The 22003-nt window shown below is 42.6% G+C and overlaps 1 protein-coding gene across 1 annotated transcript in view; it reads left to right on the plus strand.

Annotated features, from left to right (window-relative positions):
• TSNAXIP1 (translin associated factor X interacting protein 1) overlaps positions 1-22003 on the plus strand; it is a 362126-nt gene that overhangs the window by 240399 nt on the left and 99724 nt on the right. The window contains exon 10 of the mRNA XM_085637810.1: positions 13382-13512. Within this exon, the coding sequence (XP_085493936.1) occupies positions 13382-13512 (131 nt within the window). The remainder of the gene's footprint in view (positions 1-13381; positions 13513-22003) is intronic.

The raw sequence follows: 22003 nt of genomic DNA on the forward strand, positions 1-22003 counted from the left end.
TTCTACTATTCAATAAATAAAATGGTGTCACACCCTTTGCCGAATAGGGGGTGATTCTATAATTTCCCATCATCTTTTGGATTTCCTTCTTCCAACCTAAATCATTACACACTATCAATTGTATACTTTCCACTAACATGTGATTAAACCTTTCAATCAAACCATTTTCCCTGTGATGATATAGCGCTGTGCGATGATGCATAACTCCATTTGACCTTAAGAATTTCTCCATCGGACCTGATACAAATTGTGGATCATTATCCCTAACTATCTCCCTTGGCCATTCTTCTCGCTTAAACACCTCACCCAAAGGTCTATCACAGCCTCAGTATTGACACAATTCACAAACTTAACCTCAGGCCTCTTTGGAGAAACTATCCATTAATACCACAGCATATTTTCCAAAACAACCCTTTACCGAAAACAGTCCACAGATATCCAAACATACTTTTTGCCATGGTTCTTTAGGAAACATCGTTGGTGTAATTGGTGTTTCTTGAGATTTGTGAGACTTTTCACTCCTTGAGCATGGTAAACAATCTCTTACATGTCTCTTAATCATACGGTCTATGCCTGGCCACCAAAGTTTTCTCTTGCCTTCCTTTTCATTCCTTACATACCACGTGACCATCATGCAGCTAATCAACTAATCATGTTCTCAACTCCTCAGGAGCAACCAATGTATTACCTCTGTACAATTTGTCTCCAATCCATGTTAACACATTCCATACACCCTTATACACATCCAAAAATAAATATTGTGATTTTTCGTAAGGCCAACCTTCCAATAATCATTACTTAGTTTCTTTCATTGCCTCATCAGCTGCAATCTTCGACACCCATTCACTTTCAGAAACAGCCCCTTTACTGCATTCAGATAACAAAGCTACCAAAACATCGTTTTCATCTGCCACTGCATGTTGAATTTCTTGATCGTCTATTTTCACTGGTAATCGTGACAAACAGTCTGCATTAATATTAATATGTCCAGGAACATACTTTATGACAAAAGGAAACTCCTGTAAATAATATAACCATTTAGCTAATCTTGGTGTGTCTTTACCGGCATCCTTGGTAAAGAACAACTCCACTAACAGCTTGTAGTCAGTTCTCAATTAAAAAAAATACTTCCCCATATATTGTTTCTGAAATGTTTTATAGCCAATTAGCATGCAAAGCCTCCTTTTCAATAACACTGTATGTCTCTTGAGCTCCCCTCAAGGTACGAGAAGCGTAAGCAACGACCCTCTGCATTAAAACTGCACCCCACCCATAAAGACTGGCATCAGTTACTAAAATAGATTGATCACTTACATCAAATGGTTTCAAATTATCAGCATTATTTATGCAATTTTTAATCTTCTTACATGATCTTCACAGTCTTGTGTCCACACAAATTTAGTATTTTTTCTTCAGTAAATCCCTTAATTCTTTAGCAATGCCTGGAAAATGCTCAATGAACTTAGCATAATATTCAGACATTCCCAAGAAGGATCTAAATTGGTCTTTATTCATGGGTGACAGAGCCTTTTATATTGCCACCACCAGTTTTAACTTGGGACTTATGCCATTCTCAGGAATGCTATGCCCAAGATACTTTACTTGATTTACAGCTAATTTACACTTATTCAGACTCAGTCAATGCAGCTTCACTTAATTTCCATATCACTTGCTCCAGAACCTGATCATGCTCCATTCTATCCCTTCCCCATATCAAAATGTAATCTTGGAACAATTTCACACTGGACTCACCCTCAAACAATTTTTGTATGACTCTTTGAAATACCGCAGAAGCGGAAGCTAATCCAAATGGCATTCACACAAATCTATACAATCCTTTGGGAGTGATGAATGATGGTAGATGCTTTGAAGACTGATGTAATTTAATCTGGTGATAAGCCTGTGACAAATCTAAGGTTGAAAACACGTTTGCTTTGCCAATAGTTGCCAACATTTCATTAATGTTGGGGAGTGGATACTGATCCACCCATATTACTTATTTAAGATCGTGAACATAAGCACACATGAATCAATGGGGCTCACCCAATCAGTCGATTCCACCTGCTGAATGGCACGCTCTTGTTCAAAATGACACAATTATTCTTACAAAGCATCTCTCTTAGTTATGGGTACTCCCCTAACTTTATGTATAATAGGTCCAGCATCCTCCCTAAAAACCCAATTTGGGGGGGAAAAAACTCTAGAAACACCTCCTTCCATTTACAATTTCCATCTTTCCCTTTACCATTCCCATTGATCACAGAATCCATAAACAAAACGTGCTCCGAGTGATTTGGATCCAAAATGACGCCTAATGACTTTTGATCTGACCAACCCAACAGATTCTTTCCCACACTTAGGCCATACACTTTGGTTTGTATACACTGTCCCTTGAAGACAAAATCCGCAGTGAAACATCCAACATTGGTAACTTTTCTCCACAGTATACCACTGGATTAATTTTGGCTGCTCTCAACTCTACACTACCTATATTTTTAAATTTAAATTCATCAAGTATTGTTTACAGGGAATACAAATCCACCCATACTTCAACGATGTTTCTTGAATACCCACTTTGCACTCAGGTGGATGGTAAGACTCCAATACCGTATCCACTTCCACCTCATCCACCACCACCACTTCATCATCTTCACTACCCAATTGTTCTTTCTCACACACAGCATTCACCCTACTCTTCCACTCTCGTCCCTTACACACACAAGCAAAATCACCTGTCTACATTTGTAACACCTAACAGTAGTAGCTGGATAATTTGCAGACGATGCAACATTTCTCACTACCACAACAATAGCATCTACTTGTCATCTTCTTTAAGGTCCTGCCTCCCGGGAACCTTTAACTCATCTTGCAAGGTTGTAGATTTTACTTCCAGGGTTTTAAACGCAGCCTGACTGATGTAACGCAGCACGTTACATCAGTCAGGCATGCCAGAAACTCCTCAGCCACACAACCAAGAATGACAGGATGCTGGAGGACCAACTCGTCGCCACTATTAAATCCAGGAATCCTTGTCATATGAGTAAAAGGGTACTTTATTGCTCAAGAAGCTATGTACGTTCTCCAGCTCTCTAGTCCAGCAGCAACTGGCGTTCCTGGAACTTCCACTCTTTCCTTCCCCATTCTGTATTACATCCCTACTGTTCTACACACAACACTGGAGATCATAATAGAACACAACACCTCCCTTGCAAAAGGTTTTCTTAATGCCTAAGTTGAAACTACCCAAGCAAAAGCAAGTATTTGTTCGAAGAAGAGCTGCCTTCAAGAAGATCCTGTCTTCTTGGTTAGAGTTGGCACATTCTAGACAAGTAAAGTACCCCTTATTTTGAAATCAATATATAATAGGCATATTTGGACAGTGCACAGAGTGTTTATCACCGAGGAGTCTTTTGACACTTTAGACAGATAACTGAGGTTTATTTTTTATTTAACAATAGTCATTATATTGACCTCAGAATCATGAAAGCCCGAGTGGACCTACTGTAGAGTGACCAGACGTCCCGGATTTCCCCTAACAGTCATGGTTTTTGGAGAGGTGTCCCGACACTATCCCCCAAATTAAGAAAATGTCCCGGTTTTTGTGTAGTGCCTGGGTGTAGCGGAAAAATGTCCCAGTTTTTAGGTCGAGCCTAGCGCAGCGGGCATGTGCTGCTCTAGAAAATGACTTCTTGTTATCACTTCAGCTTTTCTGCAAACTCGTGCGTGTGGCTAAAAAAAGCCACATGCACAAGTTTGTTGAAAAGCTGAAGTGATTGGCCATTGCATGTGGCTTTCAAAAACTGAAAGCCTGCAATTGGCCAAAGGCGGGCGCATGTCCCGCCTTCTCCCTAAACGTTAACTCTCCTGGCCTAGGGAGCTCGGGAGCGAGCAGCAGCGCGGCCGGATGCCAGCTGCATTCCTTACCTAATTAGCGACGTCACTTTAACTTTCGCGGCCGCACGTGTTTATAGAGCATTGTGCCATTCTGTCCATAGCATCAGCTGTTCCTAAGATGGCGCCCGAGGACCTGCACTCCGAGCCTCACACCAGCCATCAATCAAAGGTTCCAGGGGTGGGAAGGTCAAAACCATCTTCTCTCAGTCTGCTTTGGGAGAACAGAGATAAATTGCTTTGCTCCGCAAGCTTCATTTATCCGTCAGTTGTTTCCCTCTGTATATTCACAACCCAGTCATAGCCTGGGCTGAAGCGAGCACATCTACAGACCTACCTACCCCACCTCAGACCGCGGGCACTGTCTCCAGAGGGACGTGAACAATTGGTTTATTCTGGTCAAGCTCCTTGCCTTGCGCGTGCCAATTGAGGTGCTTGCGCGCAGGGAGGAGGGTGAGACTAGGGGCACGGGGGCTAATGCACCTTGCATCTTTGAAAGGCAACTGCTTTAAATTGGCCCGCAGACATGGCTGCTAGGCGGTGTTGGCATGTCGAGCTGGTTCTCACAGGAAATGCAGAACATCTGTCTGTGAGCGGGGCCCGGGGTACAAACGGGGGGATCTATCCTAAGTGTTCATTCACCAGTCCGGAGAGGGTTTTGAGCCGCAAGCTTTTCATTTCATGAGTGAACCATTGCACGTTAACCCAACGTTCAGGTAGGATTGTTACGTGTTGGGTGGGGTGTTGGGAGGGGCAGGCTCTCTCGGGCGCCAAGCCGCGCTCCTTTATGGGCCCTTCGCTGCCACTAGTAAATGTAGTTTTATATCACAAAAGCCTGACCTGTGTTTGTGACATATTCATGGTGATGCAGCTAATGTGGCATGCATCATCATTGGCTATTACGACCCACCATGATGGGGCATTACCACCTAGGTGGTCTGAACTTCAGGGTGAGGGAGAGAGATCACAATAAATGGTACTGGTTAGTCAAGGGATCAAGAATGTTCAGTTCAAACCACCTCAACACGTCCCATTTAGGCATTGCGCACTGTGTGTAATCCATCGCTCTAGCAATCACTGAAGTGCAGACAGTTCCGGTTTACCAAACAGGCAAAGTAGGCACCATCCTATGGGCCCCACTGTTTTTAGGGGCCCCGCGACAACGGATCAAGATAATATTGATTTGACCTTTAAAGAAAATAACAATCAAGCTCTCTTAAATTATCAACAATAAACACACATTATTTCTTTCTTTGTCTCTTTTTTCAAAAGGCTAAACACTTATGCCAATTCTTGTTTTGTGCCTGGACTGAGCATACCATTGTTGAAGAAGGATAAATGTAGCGCGAAGGGAAATCCCATTAAAGAGACACATTTTCTCTCTGGATTTCCCTTCTCTTTCTACAAAGGCTAGCCACCAGTGTGACCCTGCTATGCCATTTAAACGAAGCGAGCATTAAATGTGTGTGCGCATGCCTGTGTGTGTGTGTGTGTATATATACATATACACACACACACACATTTACAAGTTTACTGTAATACTGCATATAGGCACATATTTACAATGTTACGCAAAAACCGGGACAGGCCAGATATAGAAGTAAGACTAAAGGCTTTTAGTCCTACTTTTATTTCTAGCCTGTTCTGGATTTTGGTCCTCAAAATCTGGTCACCCTAACCTGCTGGGGTTGCAACCTACGACCATATGGTCAAACACAGATATCTGCAGTAGTCAAGTGAGCCCCCAGCCCCTGCCCGTGTAGATTCAGATGGATTACCAATGCATAAAATGTTCACGTTTGCACCCTCTTTTCAGGTACTTTTGAAGTGTTCCGCAAGAACCGCATTTCCTACTCTTCAGCAGGGGCCAAGTCTTTGGAATTTCCTTGTCTGACAACTGCTCCAGAAGGCAGCTCATCACCACTAACTTTGTAGTGTGTATTTTGTCTTGTGGATGTTGTGTGTGGTGATTTAATCAACTATAGTAACCCACTCTAGTTTGAATATAAACAATAAACGCTCTGTCAACAAGATCTGAGGTAGGCTGTTGGCCATCCTAAACTAAATTCCTCACAAATCTGCTTCCTGGACGAAGTAAGGGATGCAGAATCAGGAAAGTGGAGTTTGCCCGAGTCTCACATATCGCAGTACCAACACTCACTCACTGTGACAGAAAGACAAGGAGTTTATCCTCAAAGCTAGGGCCATTTTCTAAAGCAGTCTTATTAGCTTTAGACCCCCAAAAAAGAGCATCATTCTTCCCTGGTTTATGAAACGCAGGCGTTTAGACTCCTGACTTTTGCTGTAGTGAAAAGAGATCGAAACGCATCATTTTCCTTTCAAACAAACTAAAAGTAAATAAGCTATCAGATACATTTAAAAGCTCTGTTCTTCAAACATAACCTCATCTGCATTGATAAGGAACGGATGGGGAGAGGATGTGTCCTTCGGCTAGACTGCCGACTTTGGTGCTGGAAACCAAGGTTCGAGCGTCGGGGTCGCGTCCACATACTGTGATTCTGGCCAAATCACTTGTTGGCGGCATATGTATCAAACGATTTTGTATTCGCAAACGCTGCAATTCGCAAAAATACAGCGTTTGCGAATACCAAAACGCGATGTAGGAGTCATTTTCGCATCGCATCATTAAGGAATCGCTAATTTTGCGATTCCTTAAATGCTATGTAACAAGCACCCAAGTTGTGCGATTTCTCCTTAAGAAATCGCAAATTAACACCAACTTCAAGTTGGTGGTAATTTGTGATTTCTTTGAAAAATTCACTTTTTGGCATTTTTCAAAGTGCCATGTGGCGCACATACATGCCCTTAGGGCATGTATGTGCGCCATATGCGCACACATGCTCATTTCAGGGGTGCATCAGGGTGTCCTTATGACACCCTTGCACCCTTGAAATTATTCTTAATTTGCGATTCTCTAATTGCAAATCGCAAATTGAGAATTACTTCCCATTCATTCCTATGGGCCTCCTGGCCCATAGGAATGAATGGGAAGGTATTCCTTAATTGCGATTACGAAATTTGCTAATCGCAATTAAGGAATAACAAGAAATCGCAAAATATTGGCGAATTTTTAAATGCATCCCGTTTTGCGATTCTCAAATAGCGATTCTCAAAAAATCGCTATTTGAGAATCGCAATAACGGATTTTGATACATATGCCCCTTAAACTCCCCGTGCCTGAATGTGTAACGTAACTGGTGCTCATGCAAAGCGCTCTAATACCTTTGGGTCGAGTTCGCGCTATATATAAAATCGGCAAAAAAAAAGGAACCTTCTTCTTCCATTAGTCGCAAGTCCCAACAACATTAGACTTGTCTCCTCCAAACCCCTAATTTGTGCACAGTCTTTAAATGTTCTCTACTGCTTGATTTGAGGTACAATAATCTATCTCGTTTTAGCCAGTTCTCATTAATTATTAGGGTATTTGTATAACTGTAGACAAATACAATTTGAATGTGTCTTGTTCCCTTTTCTGAAAATTCAAAATAAAACTGTTGAAAAAAAAAGCATTATCTACATTCCTAATATTGAAACCGCTACTTGTAGACTGTTCATTAAGAGGTTACAGCAACTGGTATACAGCTTGGCACACGTACCTCCACGGTCCTTAGGTCTTAATCAAGGACAACGTTCACCAAGGTTTCCTTTCGAGGTTTTTGGCTTTAGTGCAGATGGACTTGTTGCGTTGTGGGTTGCTGAACAAATCCTCTTTCTAAATTTGTATCACATTTACAATAAATGTTCTGAAGACCTCTCTATGTTAATGGTCTTATTTAGAGTTTGACAGATGGGATACTACGGCAAATCGTGACGGATATCCCATCTGCAGTATTACAAGTGCCATAGGCACCGGTTGCTATATAAACAGGGTCAAACCTCTGTGCTAGAGAGACACTTGGTTAAAATAGATCGTGAGACAGGATGTACTCTTTCATGGAATGACTGGGAGGCTCTATGTAATCTAGGAAGTAAATCGTTGCGTGCTGCAAATTTTAAAAGGATGTCCTTCCTATCACGGTGGCTTTCCTACTTAACTCCGGCTGCTCTAAAAAAAAAAGATTTCCAGGAGTTGAGAATAAGTGCTTCCGTTGCCAGGCTGATGGGGAAGGCGGATGGCACCATATCTTTTTTGCATGTCCACGGTTGAGGCCCTTTTGGGAGGCAATTTTTGCAGATATTAAGCTAACAATCGGGAAGACTGTTTTGTTGGAGGCCGAGGCAGCTTTATTTGGACTTTGCGGGGACAGAATGATGTTAACAGGGGCCGAGAAAGTTTTTTTATTCATTTCTTGTACGGTAGCCCGTTCTTTAATTCTTCAGAATTGGAACTCTAGTGAAGCCCCCTCTCATTTGAAATGGTTCAACAAAATGAAGAGGTCTCGAAAATTTGAAGAAGCTTATGCTAGACGGGTCGGGGCCACTAGAAAATTTGAAAAAAATTGGAAGTTTTTTATGGATTTAGAAAAGTTAAAAGAGGGACTTTAACACTTGTTTTATATTTGGATGCTGTAGCTGTTTGGCATTGTATTTTAGAAGCTTTTGCACTTTTTTCACCGTTGCACTTTACTACATGATCGGTTTATGGTTAATATTGATTAATGAGGGTAACAGCTGTTTCAGCCATATTGTTTTTAAAAATTGATCTTGATGTTGGAACGCACCGCTGCTATTTGTGATAAAAATGCACTTGCACTTTAATTGATATTGCACTTTAGAAGCACCTGCAACCATGTTGGTTGCTGCACCTTAGCCTACATAGTTTGCACATTGCTAATTTTTGATGATTCTGCTACTTGCTGCTACAGCTTCATTTGCTCTAAAATTCTATGATGAAATTAGAAGTTACCGTATCTGTTTCACAAAAATGTTTTTTTAATGATCTTAAGTAGATTATGTATTTTATGTGCCTAATGCCTTGCACAATAACAATAAAAAAATTTAAAAAATTAAAAAGTGCCATAGGCTGTATGCCCTTGTAATGCAGAGGGCGGGGGATTCATTCATTCATTTGTGAAAGAGTATTCCATCTGCCAAACTCTAAATAAGGCCATAAGGTACAATACATTTGAAGGGCGAAGAGGTCTCTGCAGCTGACTTAGAGCTATGTCCTGTCCATTTGACTTAAGTTGTTCTGCTCTTTTCTGTGTACTAAGAATGGTTAGAGAATTAAAGGGTGTCTCCCGACAGATATCTTTTTAGATCAGTGTTCTATGTTTACAGTGTAGCACATTTCGTTGTCATTAATCTTCTACAATCAAAACCAATCTGTGTTTCTGAAACCTCCCCCATGGATAACACTTTGAGCAGAGAAAATGTAAGGTCATAATCACAACATTTATTGTGGACCTAAGTTTAGCTTAACTTTTAGCTAAACGCATTCAGCAGTAGCAAATGGCACATCCGGCTTCCTAGCATCAGGGTCGGGGAACATTTATGCCAACAGGTCGAACTTGACAGTAATGGAAAATGTGCCAACATGGTTGCATTTACACAGTAGTGATTTTAGGATGCTAATTTGTAACATGGCTGTTGCAGTGAGAGGGGTAACCAATGGATAGTTAGTGAACACCTTTAAAATCATATCCTGGGAATGCTTGACCATTGCTAACATGTTGAACAAGGGCATAATCAGGTTGTTTGAATAATGCAAGCGAACCTCCAATTATAATAAACAGAAAGAGTCCTCTATAGCCAAGTTGGGCACATAGTGATGAACTGAGAAATAAAAAAATATGCTACCTGGGAGCAGATCAATATGGAGAAGTTCATTAAATTAGTGAAATGGATAGAGAGAGTGACATCAGCCCAATAGCATCCTAATTCCGGTCTTCTTCCGACTGACATGCAGGGCAGCAACGAGGGATTGCCACTTCTGTATGTCTTAGGCAACTTTCTGTATGGTGCCCCAGGTGTGGTTCATGGTCTTCAATTCTGTCTCCACAGTTCACCTCCAGGTGTTCTTTGGTCTGCTTCCCTTCTGTGTGCCCTGTGAGTTTCAGTGGTTAGCTGTTCTTGTGATGGAGTCTTGTTCTCTTCTGATGGTGTGTCCTATCCATCTCCATCTTTTTCATATAATGAACCTGTCCATGCCCTCTTGCTTGCATCTGGTGAGCAGTTCCTGGTTGGAGATTGTTTGCCGCTTAAAAATGTGCAAGATTCTTCTCAGGTTTCTGGTGGGGAAGGTTTCACGGTTTGGTGATATCGCCATCCGCCGGCATTCTGATCTATACAAGATTGTGGACAAAACACAGCCCTGGTAAAGCCTCAGCTTGGTGTTGGTGTTGTCATGAGATGACCTTAACATATTGTTCAACATCCTGAAGGCATACCTGGTCTTGTTCAGTCTGCTCTTCATGTTGCTGTCTGCCCCTCCATCATGTCTAATAGTACTGTCTAGGTTGGTGAAATCTTCAGTCATGGCTAAGTCCTCTCCATCCACTTTTGTTGGTGACGGGTTTGGGATGTCGAGTGTCATAACTCTAGATTTCTTTGTGTTGATCTTCAGACCCAATTTCTGTGCATGGATGTTGAGGCAAGACATCTTTTCCTGTATATGCTGGTGTGTGTGAAAGAGCAAGGTTAGGGCATCGCAAAGTCAAGGTCCTCCAGTGTAGAAAATAAGGTTAATCAGATGCCTCTGGCTTGGACTTCAGTTGTGCGTCCCATCCTCCAGTCGATTAATAGGTTGAAGAGCATCCCTGTCTCACACCTGTCTTGAATACAAAACTATACTCACTACCTTCCAGATAAAATTATCATAAAATCTCTTAATGAGGAAAACTATATGCTGTAGTATGCCATATGCTCTCAGTATTCACTAGAGGCTGTCACGATGGATACTGTCAAAGGCTTTCTCAGAATCAATGATGTATGACGTTGATGTATAGTTGTCTCTGACACCCGTGCACTGCTTTATGATGTTGGGTAGAGTGAGCATCTCATCAACAAAGGCCCTCTGGCCTTGCAGAACCCAGCCTGCTCTTTCTATAATTTGTCTACGGCCTCAGGATTATACTTGGGATTGACAGAAGGGTGATTGCACTCCAGTTGTTACAGTTAGTTAATGCTCCATTCTTTGGAATCCTAGCACTAATGCCTTGGTTCTAGTCATCTGCTACTTTCTTTCTCTCCCAAATCGATGTAAGCAGTGGTTGGAGGACCTTGACTGATGTTACAGGGTCTACCATGAACATTACTGCATTTAGATTATCTTGGCCAGGACCTTTCCCATTCTTGAGAGATCGGATGGCAGTAATGGTGGGGCGTTGTTGACATCCAAGTCTGTCTCTGCTTCTTGGATGTCAGCTTCACTTGTTGGTACTGGTCTTTTCAAGATTTCTTTAAAGTGCTTGGACCAGCGTGCTTCCTGCTCTTTCTCTGTTGTCAGTCTGCCTTGATTGTCCATGATAGGGATGCTGTATGTTGCACAAGAGTAACCTCTGACTAGCTTTGTAAGCCATGATCTTGGGGTCCTGTAATTTTGCCACATCGAAGAGCTGTCATCCTGATATTTTCTGTTCTGTTTTTCTTAGCTTCAGTTTCACAAGGGCAGACACTAGATGGTGATCACCGCAAACGTCCTCTCCCGTCCTCACTCTGACATCTTGCAGTGAAAGTCTCCAGGTCCCTCTTACCTTCTCAGGAGATCAATCTGTTGTTTGTCTCTTCCCTTGGGTGTGCACCAATATAGTTTATGAATATCACAGTGCGATAAGAGAGTCCCTACTATGACCAGATCATTTGTGGCGCAAAAGTCCAACAGTCATTCTCCATTGTTTCACAACCTTCCTTTCCAATGTCTCTGTCATGGGTTGTGTTGCCGTTTATGATTCAAGCAGTCAAGTCTTCCATCACAGTCTTCAGGTCGTGGTTCAGCACAGCCTCAAGGTCAGCTTGCATCTGTTGGCAGAGTATGTCCTTGACTGTTTCCTCTGCATCATTTGTTGGAGCTTAGCACTGGGTATGTGTGAAATTGAATGTGTCTGCCTTGTAACCTGGCTATCATGAGTCGGCTGGTGACTGACTTCCACCCAATTAGGTGTTTCTCTGTCCCCTTGCTCAGGATGATGGCTAATATTCTGTGATGTTGGTCATTGTCCCTTCCCGAATACAGTACCTTCTCTCCTGTGGTGGTTTTCATTATGCCGAATCCTGTCCACCAACTTTCGCTGACCCCTGGGATGATTAGGTTGTAGTTCACTCATCTCAGATGTTACTTGAGCTGAGTTTCCAGTTTCATACATAGTCTGTACATGCTATCCTCAAAATTAGCTTAAAATCTCATTGGTAGGGGGGTTGTTGAACAAGATATAGAAGATATTCAGTGGAGTTTCATCTGGTAGGACATTTTTAAATAATAATAGGCAGAGAGGCACGCTATAAGAAAATATTTAATTGGTAGAAGATCGTTTAAAAATGTCGAATGCTTGAAGGTGGCAAGGACAACATTCACTTCCTATTGGAGAAAGAAGGGTACTCCACTCCTTACCTATTGTCACCTGAGTTTTTGGCACATAACAGCAATAGAAAGATTCATAGGGGAGTTAAATGTTGGAATTAAAGCATTTGGGGTAATATGGAAACTACTTATCGAGCAGTATCACAAGAAGTGCCTGCCCCTACCCCCAGACTGTAAGTCCCTAACCGGTCTGCCTATTATACATAGTTGAGCACAAGCCCTCTAAGAAAACGGCACAGCTGAGAAACATGCGAAGACCACTAGGCAATATCTTTTGGAGAGTGTTCAACACAAACACTGGGATCATAGCAGTTCAAGTTCAAAGGAAGGAGAAGAGAGGGAAGGTGGGAAGTAGAGTGGACAGGGAAGAAAATATGTTACTTAGACAAACGTAGCAATGAGAGACTGTGAGGTCACTCATTGTTTGAAAATTAATAAAAAGTATGCAATTAGAAAACCATGGCATAATGTTGTAGATAGTTGCATTCTTTCCCAATAATTTTGTGCACAAACATCAACCCACAAAAAAGTTGTGATGTGTGTGTAAATTAAGTGGAGAAATACCATACCAGGCCAATTTTTCATGGAGTATAAGAGAACATATTCCAAAATAAACATGATTCTAGTGAAGAATAAAACAATGAAGTGTATTGTGTTAACAGACATTTTTAGTACTAATATCCCTGCAGACTATATGCTATACGGCCAATCTGCAAGAGTAAGCATAAGGCAATAGGAATTTTCATGGAAATATGCGATTCTAAATGGCATTTATGCTTTCATGGATTCTCGTGAATCTCTTAAAATCCGGAAATTTACTCAGAAGTAGATTTTCACCTTTTAAAACGCTATTTTTTGATTGGACCCAGAGTTCAAGTTAACATTAATGTTATTTCGGTGTATAGTGCATACTTCAAAAGTTGAAAAAACTTGTGCTATGAAGAATAAACTTGATTTTGAAAGGAGGCCCCCCCATTTCATATTAACGCTGAGTGTATTTTGGTTCTACAGAGGTGCTTCCTGGAGGATATGACAATTGGATCACTGTGTCTGAGGGGAGGAACAGTGATGAGCTGGTGGATGTGCTCCTCTCAGAGTTAGGCTGGAGGATTCTGAAAGAAAAGGACTTCTTTGATGGGATGGTAAGCGCCGCTATCATGTGCTATGGCAGCAGATGTCTCTTTGTCTGCAGTTCTCAGTTCCTCAGCACCCCTCCATATCCTTTCCTTCTCTAGTCTCACACTTCTTACCCATTCATGACTTTATGCTCTTCTTTTCTGATCAGTTATCTCTTCCCTACCCTCTGACCCCTTGTTTCTATTTCATGTTTTATAAATGAACCTAGCAACATCACAAAATAAAATTATGTACGGAGTGTTGAAACTTTTCAAACACTCAACCCCGTCACAGATCTGGGTGTTATCCATTGTTATTTTGCCCTCCATGTCACCCCAGTTTGGGCCAAGCCATATGCAAATCAGCCTTGACCCTGCTTCCCATGGGAACAGTCCAGCCTGAATTGCATAGTGAGCAAAAGAAAGATGGATTAAACCCAAATCTCTTGACTGGGGTGGTGAGTGGTTGCAAAGATTCAGCACTCCGTCCATCATCTTGTGTTTGCTATGTTCGCCCTAAGTGGCCAAGGGTATGCCCAGACATGAGTCCCTTGCTCTTTGCGTCACTGGAATCAAGCTAGCCAAGCTTATGAAGGGTGAAACCCAGAAACCGGTCCCAGGGTGCTTGTTTCTGGTCCAGGGAGGACCTGGCTTAGTAGTTCGGGCTGAACTGTTCCCATGAGGACTGATTTGCATATGGCTAGGTCCAAACTGGGGTGGCATAGTGATCAAAAGATCGATGGATTGAACCCAGATCTCTTGACTGGGGTTGAGTGGTTGGAAAGTTTCAGCACTCTGTCAATCATCTTGTTGTGTTTGTTATAAATGAACCTTCCACTTTTTGAGCATCTACTTCTCATCCCCTGAACCAAATCATTGTCCAACTTTCTCTAAACCCCTGCATCTGTCCACTCCTTTAGCCCTCTACATTTCTTCCACCTTTAACTGTCTGAGTTGTTTCTCCTCACCTTCTCTGGATCCATGATCTCTTATATTGTTTTATTCTCCGACATTCTATCTATTTCTTCATATATCTGCCTACGTTGTTTTGCTCTGAATATCCACTTACCTCCTTTCTATACGTCTGATCTCCCTTTCACTGAAACAGTCTGCAGCTTCCACTGAATCTGCCTTTCCAAGTCAGTGTGTGTGTTTTCCCCATCAATCAATGTAAACTGAAACCTGCTATTCTTGCTCTCAGTCTATTGGTTATCATCTCATCCTGGCTTTTACCTTTTGCTGATTATTCTTTTTTGTATTCATCAGTTATTTCAGCACTCCAAGCCTAGATCATAAATTCTGTAGCTCTTCCACTAGCAAATGAGGGAGTCTGCAACATTGGTCGGGTCAGCTATTCTTTCCCCCATTTCTTTTAGTAACATTCTCTCCCCGTCCCATTGAAATTACCAATCAGTACAATACCACAGGTATTGAAAGGTCTGAGAAAATAAATAAGGAGATATGAGAAACTGTCCACCTCCACAACAGTGGACAACATGTTAAGGCAAACACTACATCCATCTACTTGATATTAGAGAGTTTCATATCCACCCTGATAATGGGATCAAATCTTTAATGTCGGGTGGGGGGTAGAGGGTGCGTGAGTGAATGTGTGTCTGTGTCTCCCCCAGGTGAGGCTTTAAATGCTGGAAAACACCTTTTCAGGTCATAACTCAAGAAGGAGAGACCTGCGGGTGGAAAATAGCTTGATTGGCGTTCTGAGATCATCATCTTCATAAATCGTATTCAGTTATGATTATAACCATAAAAAGAGCATAATAACATGGTATATACATATCAGGAGAATAAAAGAGCATACACACAATATAAATAAGAATCATAAAAAATGATAAAAACAGTAAGTAAAAGACCCCTTAAGAAAAATAGTCCTAATATTACTTATTTTAAAATCTCTCAATATCAGCAGCAAAATTTAACAGGTCTGAAGTGCTTGGATGTCAACGCAGCTTTTAGACATATACATTGCATAGGACCTGAAGGAACATCAGAGCTAGCTGAACTTGAGTGAAATTCAAGGATTTCAGCAGTGGAATACTAAACAGTCTTCTGGGCACCCTAAAATATTTAAAAAACATAAAAAATGTAGGGTGTCCTGTGGAGACATGTTGTCGCAGCTGCAGGGCCCCAAAGTGCTAGGCGTGCCCCATCCACTTGGAGATTTCAGAAGATGGTTCAACAGATTAAATCTGAATCTGGTCGAAAGAAATCTATCCCTCTCATTAGTTACGATGGATAAATATGGCTTCATAGCCTGTGCTTTTTTTTAAGAGCATATGCCCCGCACCAAGGGTTTGATCAGCTCTGTCTGTTCTCTTTGTAAGGATTTGCATTCCAAAAACAGAACCCTCACCCGTTTCAGCTCAAAAGGGCACAGGGATTGGGGGTTGTAAAAATATCCTTCCTGCCCAAGGCTGATAAAAGCACCCTGAACATAAGCAATCCAAGGAATGTTTGCACATGATCAAGGGACAAGCAATCTGAAAGAATCTGCCTATTCAACTGAGCTCCCTAACATAACAGGGGTCTAATAGCAATTATGTCTCCTATTTATTTAATTGCTATCTCATCATGGACAGAGAAAGCCGGGGTACTTTTAGGGACCTGCAACATATGTCTTAGAAACATATTTTCAGCATTCTGAATATTGTTGACTTTCGTGTATCCCCATACCTCACTGCCTTATAGAGACTTCGAGACACATTTAGCCTGACAAATCTTCACTAAAGTACAGGGGGGTCTAGAGCCCAAACTCTGGGCAAAACTAGCCACAGCACCTGTGGCCTTAACAAGCTCACTTTTCCTCCCCTCAGTCAAGGGCTTCCCATTGGTGTTCGTATCGAACAGCACCCCAAAGTAGGAGAAAACCGGGACTTTACCCAGGATATGTTTTCCCACCTCAAACGTTTTTGAACTGGTGGACCACGGGCCAACGACCGTGTTGTATGATTTTGTGAAATTTACTGCAAGGTCCAAACTAGCCATGAAGGCAACAAACGTATCCTGTAATGACTGCAGTCCCACGGTGGTCACGGAAATGAGAACCACGCCATCGGCATACAATAAAACCAGAAGCAATCTCATACCCACCCTTGGACAATCTGCCTTCACTGAGAGAAGGCCTTGTTCCAAAGGGTAAACAAAGAAGGGGCGAGAATACATCTCTGGGAAACTCACCTACTAGTTCTGAAGGTCTGAGTATAGTCAACACCCTTAGAGAACCACACTGAGGCCAAAGTGTGAGCATGCAAATCTGATAAGAGGAGCACAATATCCAGATCCACCCCCATAGCAAGACGTAGGCTCTACAGCTTCCTGAGATTGAACCTGTCAAAAGTGGACGTGAGATCCATAAATGCTGGATGAAGGTGTTTAGGTCGGGCAACAGTATACTTATTTATGATTAAATATAGGTTCAGGAATTAATCCGTTGTTGACCTGCTCGGCCTAAAGCCATATTGACCCTCAGAAAATATTTCCGACTCATCTTCCCACAACATCAACCGATTTAAAAGTACCCTCCCCAGGACCTTCACCGCTGCATCAATCAGTGATATCGGCTAATAGCATTGGGGATTGTCCTTGTCCCCCTCTTGAAAACTGTGATGATTACAGCGGTGGACCAGAAGGGCAGTGCACCCTCTCTCACAGCAGTATGAGGCTCGACCCCAGATTTCAATGTAGTCCAAAAACAAATCAGGTGGTATCCCATCAGGTCCTGGGGCCTTATTACGAGATAGCGCCTGAAATACCCTGGGTTATTTCATCAACCGTGAAAATCACATTTGCCCCCTCTAGCTCACCCCAATCCTCCTCACCTTCACTAAGCACAAAATCATATACCCCTTCAAAATGCTCCCTTCACTGTTCCTCAGAGATGTGATGGTATATGGCCGGGTCAGTTACATTGGCAGAGCAAGGCTTGTTTATCACCCGGCAAAAAATAGAGCTATCTTTGGTTTTACAGGCGTGTGCTCATTCATTCCAGGCACTCTTGCATAAGATAAGTTTACAATTTGCAAGTGACTTCTTGGATGCCCTCTGACTGGAGGCAACATAATCCCTATCTCTAGGTGCCTGCTATAAAGCAGCCTTCAATTAGAGGAGGGCCTTAGAGCAATTACGGTCAAACCCTTTTGGTTCCTGTGACCTAGTATTTGTCACAGGAGCCTTTAGTAGTGCTGACACCTTCTGTGCTACACCAGCAACTGCTGACAAAATAGCCTCACTTGTGGGGAATAAATCCGGATATGTGGCATTCTCTTACCAGCACCCTGAAAAAAGAGATGCTTTAAACTGCGTAGGGTCCACCTGAGACCATCTAAGCCTCCTACCTTGGTTAGTGAGAGAGAGAGCACGCCTTGTGCCTCTGCCAAACTACTGTGGACAATCAACAAATGATACATAGTATATAATAGCACAATCACAATATTCGAAGGAAAAGAGATGTCTGAAAGAAAAGAGGCATATAACACAAATTTTGTATGAAAATACGTTGTTTTATATAATGTAAGCACATTATTTTAAATCCAGTACAAGAGCTCTTGTACATCTTTGATGAGACCTTGTTTTTATGTCACAAAAAGTCCCAACCTTGAAATATAGTTTTCACAATCACTTGGGACACCATGCACTGGATTTAAAATAATGTGATTACATCATATAAAACAACGTATTTTCATACAAAATCCGTGTTATATACCTTTTCTCTTTCAGACATCTCTTTTCCTTCGATTATGGTGATTGTGCTATTATATACTAAGTATCATTTGTTGATTGTCCACAGGAACCGTTGTTGTCTGTAAAACTGTAAAGTACCCTGGTTCCATGTGAGTAGGGTGTCCCTTGTTTTATCTTACACGTCTGTCAAAGTACTAACACACCATTTAACCTAGCAATGGCTGAGGAAAGGGGGTTGTGATCATCAAAAGAGCTGTGAATTTCTAAAATTAGAAATAAGGAAAAACAAAGGAGCTGACACAAAAATAAAATCTTTTATAGAAGCACAGCATCTCCCTCTAAATGTTGACAAAATACATGGATTGGCAGACTTTACTAGATTTTCCATAGCAAAAACAAGGTTATGTGTACTTAAAATTGCATTTAATACTGAGCCCTCCCTCGTGTGAGCCATGTGAAGCCCTTCTACCAGCATACATTTGGGCTTGCTATTAGTTACATCTAAGGGAAAATCAAACAAATGGCAGTTAAAATCATCCACTTTTTTATCCCTCCAGAATTTCAATGGCCGATCTTAAATTGCAGAGGTTAGGTGCCTCCTCGCCCCAAGTGTTTGCATTATAATTATTAATTAATGCCAGAGATGTGGAGCCAGGGAAATATAACTTCAGAACTTGCAACAAATATGGGTCCCCTGCAAAATCCTTGAAATTCCTGCATAATTCCACTGAGACAAAAATGATCAATCACTATTTGGCCGTGCCTGCCGCTGAAGTCACCAGGCAGCAAAAGTAGGTTTTATATCCCTCTAGAAAAAAAGAGGTTTTTCTCTTCCCAAGTTACTTGTAGACAAATAACCTGATATGTCCTGACAAACTGCACCCAATTACAATCATTAAACTTAGTGGACAAACCCACAATGTTTTAAGATAGCAGCATCAAGTCATGGGAATATCCAAATGGTAAGTTGTACATTAGGTGGCCGTGAGGGATAAATCGGGGGGCGAGGCGGGTGTAAGTCAATCACAAATATCAGAATACCCAGGTGAGCAAATCTGTTATACACAAAGCAGGGGACTCCAAGGTGGCAGGTATAGCTCTACCCAGAGAGACAGATTAATTCTGATTATAGAAAAAAACAAGGTTAAGGGCTTGGATGTTGGAAGGTCTAGATGATCTGAGTGTGCCTCGGGTGGACAAAACACGTGCAGCAGTGGTAGCTTTAGCTTTATTAAAGTTTACCACAACACAGTCCCCCATCCACTTCTTAACATCAGGGCCCAACTCGTTTACTCTTCGCAAATGTTGATGGAACAATCAATCTCCATGCCCAAGTTAGAATGCAAGTTAAACCAGTGAAACATTTTATTTTTCAGCTCCTCATAGGAGTCAGGCGTAGGCCTGGTCAGAGGGGGAGAATTCCATAAGACTACTACGTACGGGGTTGCGTAATCACTGCCCATGTCTTAGGGGATGGAGGGTTAGCCACTAACGAAAATCAAGACCCTGCGATGGGAGCTGGGAGGCCTAAAGAGGCAGAAAAGACACCAGATGACACCCTAACCGGCTGAGGAGCTTGTGAAGAGGAAACTGGCTTACTAAAGGGCTCTAATTGTCTATGTGGCTGGGCTGCACTGATCATACTAGTCACACCGGAAGATGAAGTACTCAGTCCCAGCAACGGATCTGCAAGGTTTTTCATATGGTCCAAGATCTGCGATAATCTGGCTTCGATCAATGCTAGCCTTGACATGAATGGATCAATTTTTGCTTTTAAGACAGCATTAAACTCGCGCAAGTGAGCATCAGATAGATGGTCCGGTAGGTGATACGAACATAACATTGGCTCTGTCTACACACCCACGTTATCTGAATTGCATCCCTGTTTTGGGGCTGCCGCATGTTTCCTGCGCTTAGAACTAGGGCTTACAATTAGGCATGAGCCCCGGGATCTGGTGCTTCTGGGGCACGGGGAGTGTGGCCCCACAGGGGACAGGAGGACGCCGTTCCAATGGGGTAGTCGGACACTCGGCAGTCCCAGCTAGTTTTTGAACAGCGAAGGCCACCCAATAGCTCGACACACATCCTCCTCTGAACCAGACATTGGTGAGATGTTCAGGGATCTCAAGCAATCCCTCACGGCATTGATAATAAAATTGTCTCTCTAACAGATAGATTCAACGGTTTAAAGAAGAAAGTGACCAACCACGACATGCTCATTCGACCGATCGAACAACGCACCTCCACGGTGGAAGACGAAAGTTATGCGACACAAGAGAAACTCCTTAGCAGGAAAAAGGTCCTGGAGGTGATTCGAAACAAGAATGAGGATTTGGAGGCCAGGTCCTGGCGCAACAACCTGAGGATAGTGGGGGTTCCGTAATCCACCGCAATGGCCCGAGTCAAAGACTGTGTGGAAGAAATACTGAGGGCTCTATTTGGGGACTCACTATCTCCCGTGTGTATTGTGGAGAGAGCGCACAGGTCGCAGGGACCGAGACTTCTACAGGGGACGCCTGCCAGATCAATAATTGCCCGCCTCTTAAATTATAGGGGCAGAGACACTGTGCTAAGGTTGGCGAGAGATCAGCAAACAGTAGTTTACCAAGAAAACAATGTGTCCTTTTACCACAACTTTACCTTGACAGTACATGCAGCTAGTAGAGAATTAATGTCGGTCAAACGCTCACTACAAAAACTGGATGCCAAATACTCCCTTCTCTACCCTTCAAAGCTTCACTTCACGGTCACAGCTAGATTCATACATGACCTCCGCCCAGCTAAGCAGACACCGCAATTTTAAATGAATTCAGAGGAGAGTGGCCGTATCAGTTACAATGACTGAACAAGATATGTGATGTGGCTTAATAGATGGCAGTTTGGGCCGGCCTCCACATGGCGGAAATTGCCAACCCACAGGCACGTAAATACCCTCTTTTTTAATGTTTCTGTTATTTAATTATGTGTTGATGTTTGCTCTATTTGCAGTAGGGCGTATCTGGTCAGCTGTGAATGTTTTGATTTGTTCTGCATTCCATCCATCAATTGTGTGTCTTTTGCTTTCTCGCCCTAAGTGCGCCAGGTATGCCCAGACGTGTGTCTTGGGCTCACTGTGCCACTGGAATCAAGCTATCCTGGCTGAAGAGGGGTGAAACCCCGAAACCGGTCCTAGAATGCTTGTTTCCGGTCCAGGGAGGACCTGGCTTGGCAGTTCGGGCTGGACTGTTCCAATGAGGCACAGGGTCAAGACTGATTTGCAAATGGCCAGGTCTAAACTGGGGTGGCATGGTGAGCAAAAGAATGATGGATTTAACCCAGATCTTTTGACTGGGGGTGAATGTTTTGATTTGTTCTGCATTCCGTCCATCAATTGTGTGTCTTTTGCTTTCTCGCCCTAAGTGTGCCAGGTATGCCCAGACATGGGTCCTGGGCTCACTGTGCCACTGGAATCAAGCTATCCTGGCTGAAGAGGGGTGAAACTCCAAAACCTGTCCTAGAATGCTTGTTTCCGGTCCAGGGAGGACCTGACTAGGCAGTTCGGGCTGGACTGTTCCCATGAGGCACAGGGTCAAGACTGATTTGCATATGGCCAGGTCTAAACTGGGGTGGCATAGTGAGCAAAAGAATGATGGATTTAACCCAGATCTCTTGACTGGGGGTGAATGTTTTGATTTGTTCTGCATTCCGTCCATCAATTGTGTGTCTTTTGCTTTCTCTCCCTAAGTGTGCCAGGTATGCCCAGACGTGGGTCCTGGGCTCACTGTGCCACTGGAATCAAGCTATCCTGGCTGAAGAGGGGTGAAACCCCGAAACCGGTCCT

Source organism: Triturus cristatus, chromosome 12, assembly GCF_964204655.1.
Source record: "Triturus cristatus chromosome 12, aTriCri1.1, whole genome shotgun sequence".
Classification (NCBI taxonomy): domain Eukaryota; kingdom Metazoa; phylum Chordata; class Amphibia; order Caudata; family Salamandridae; genus Triturus; species Triturus cristatus.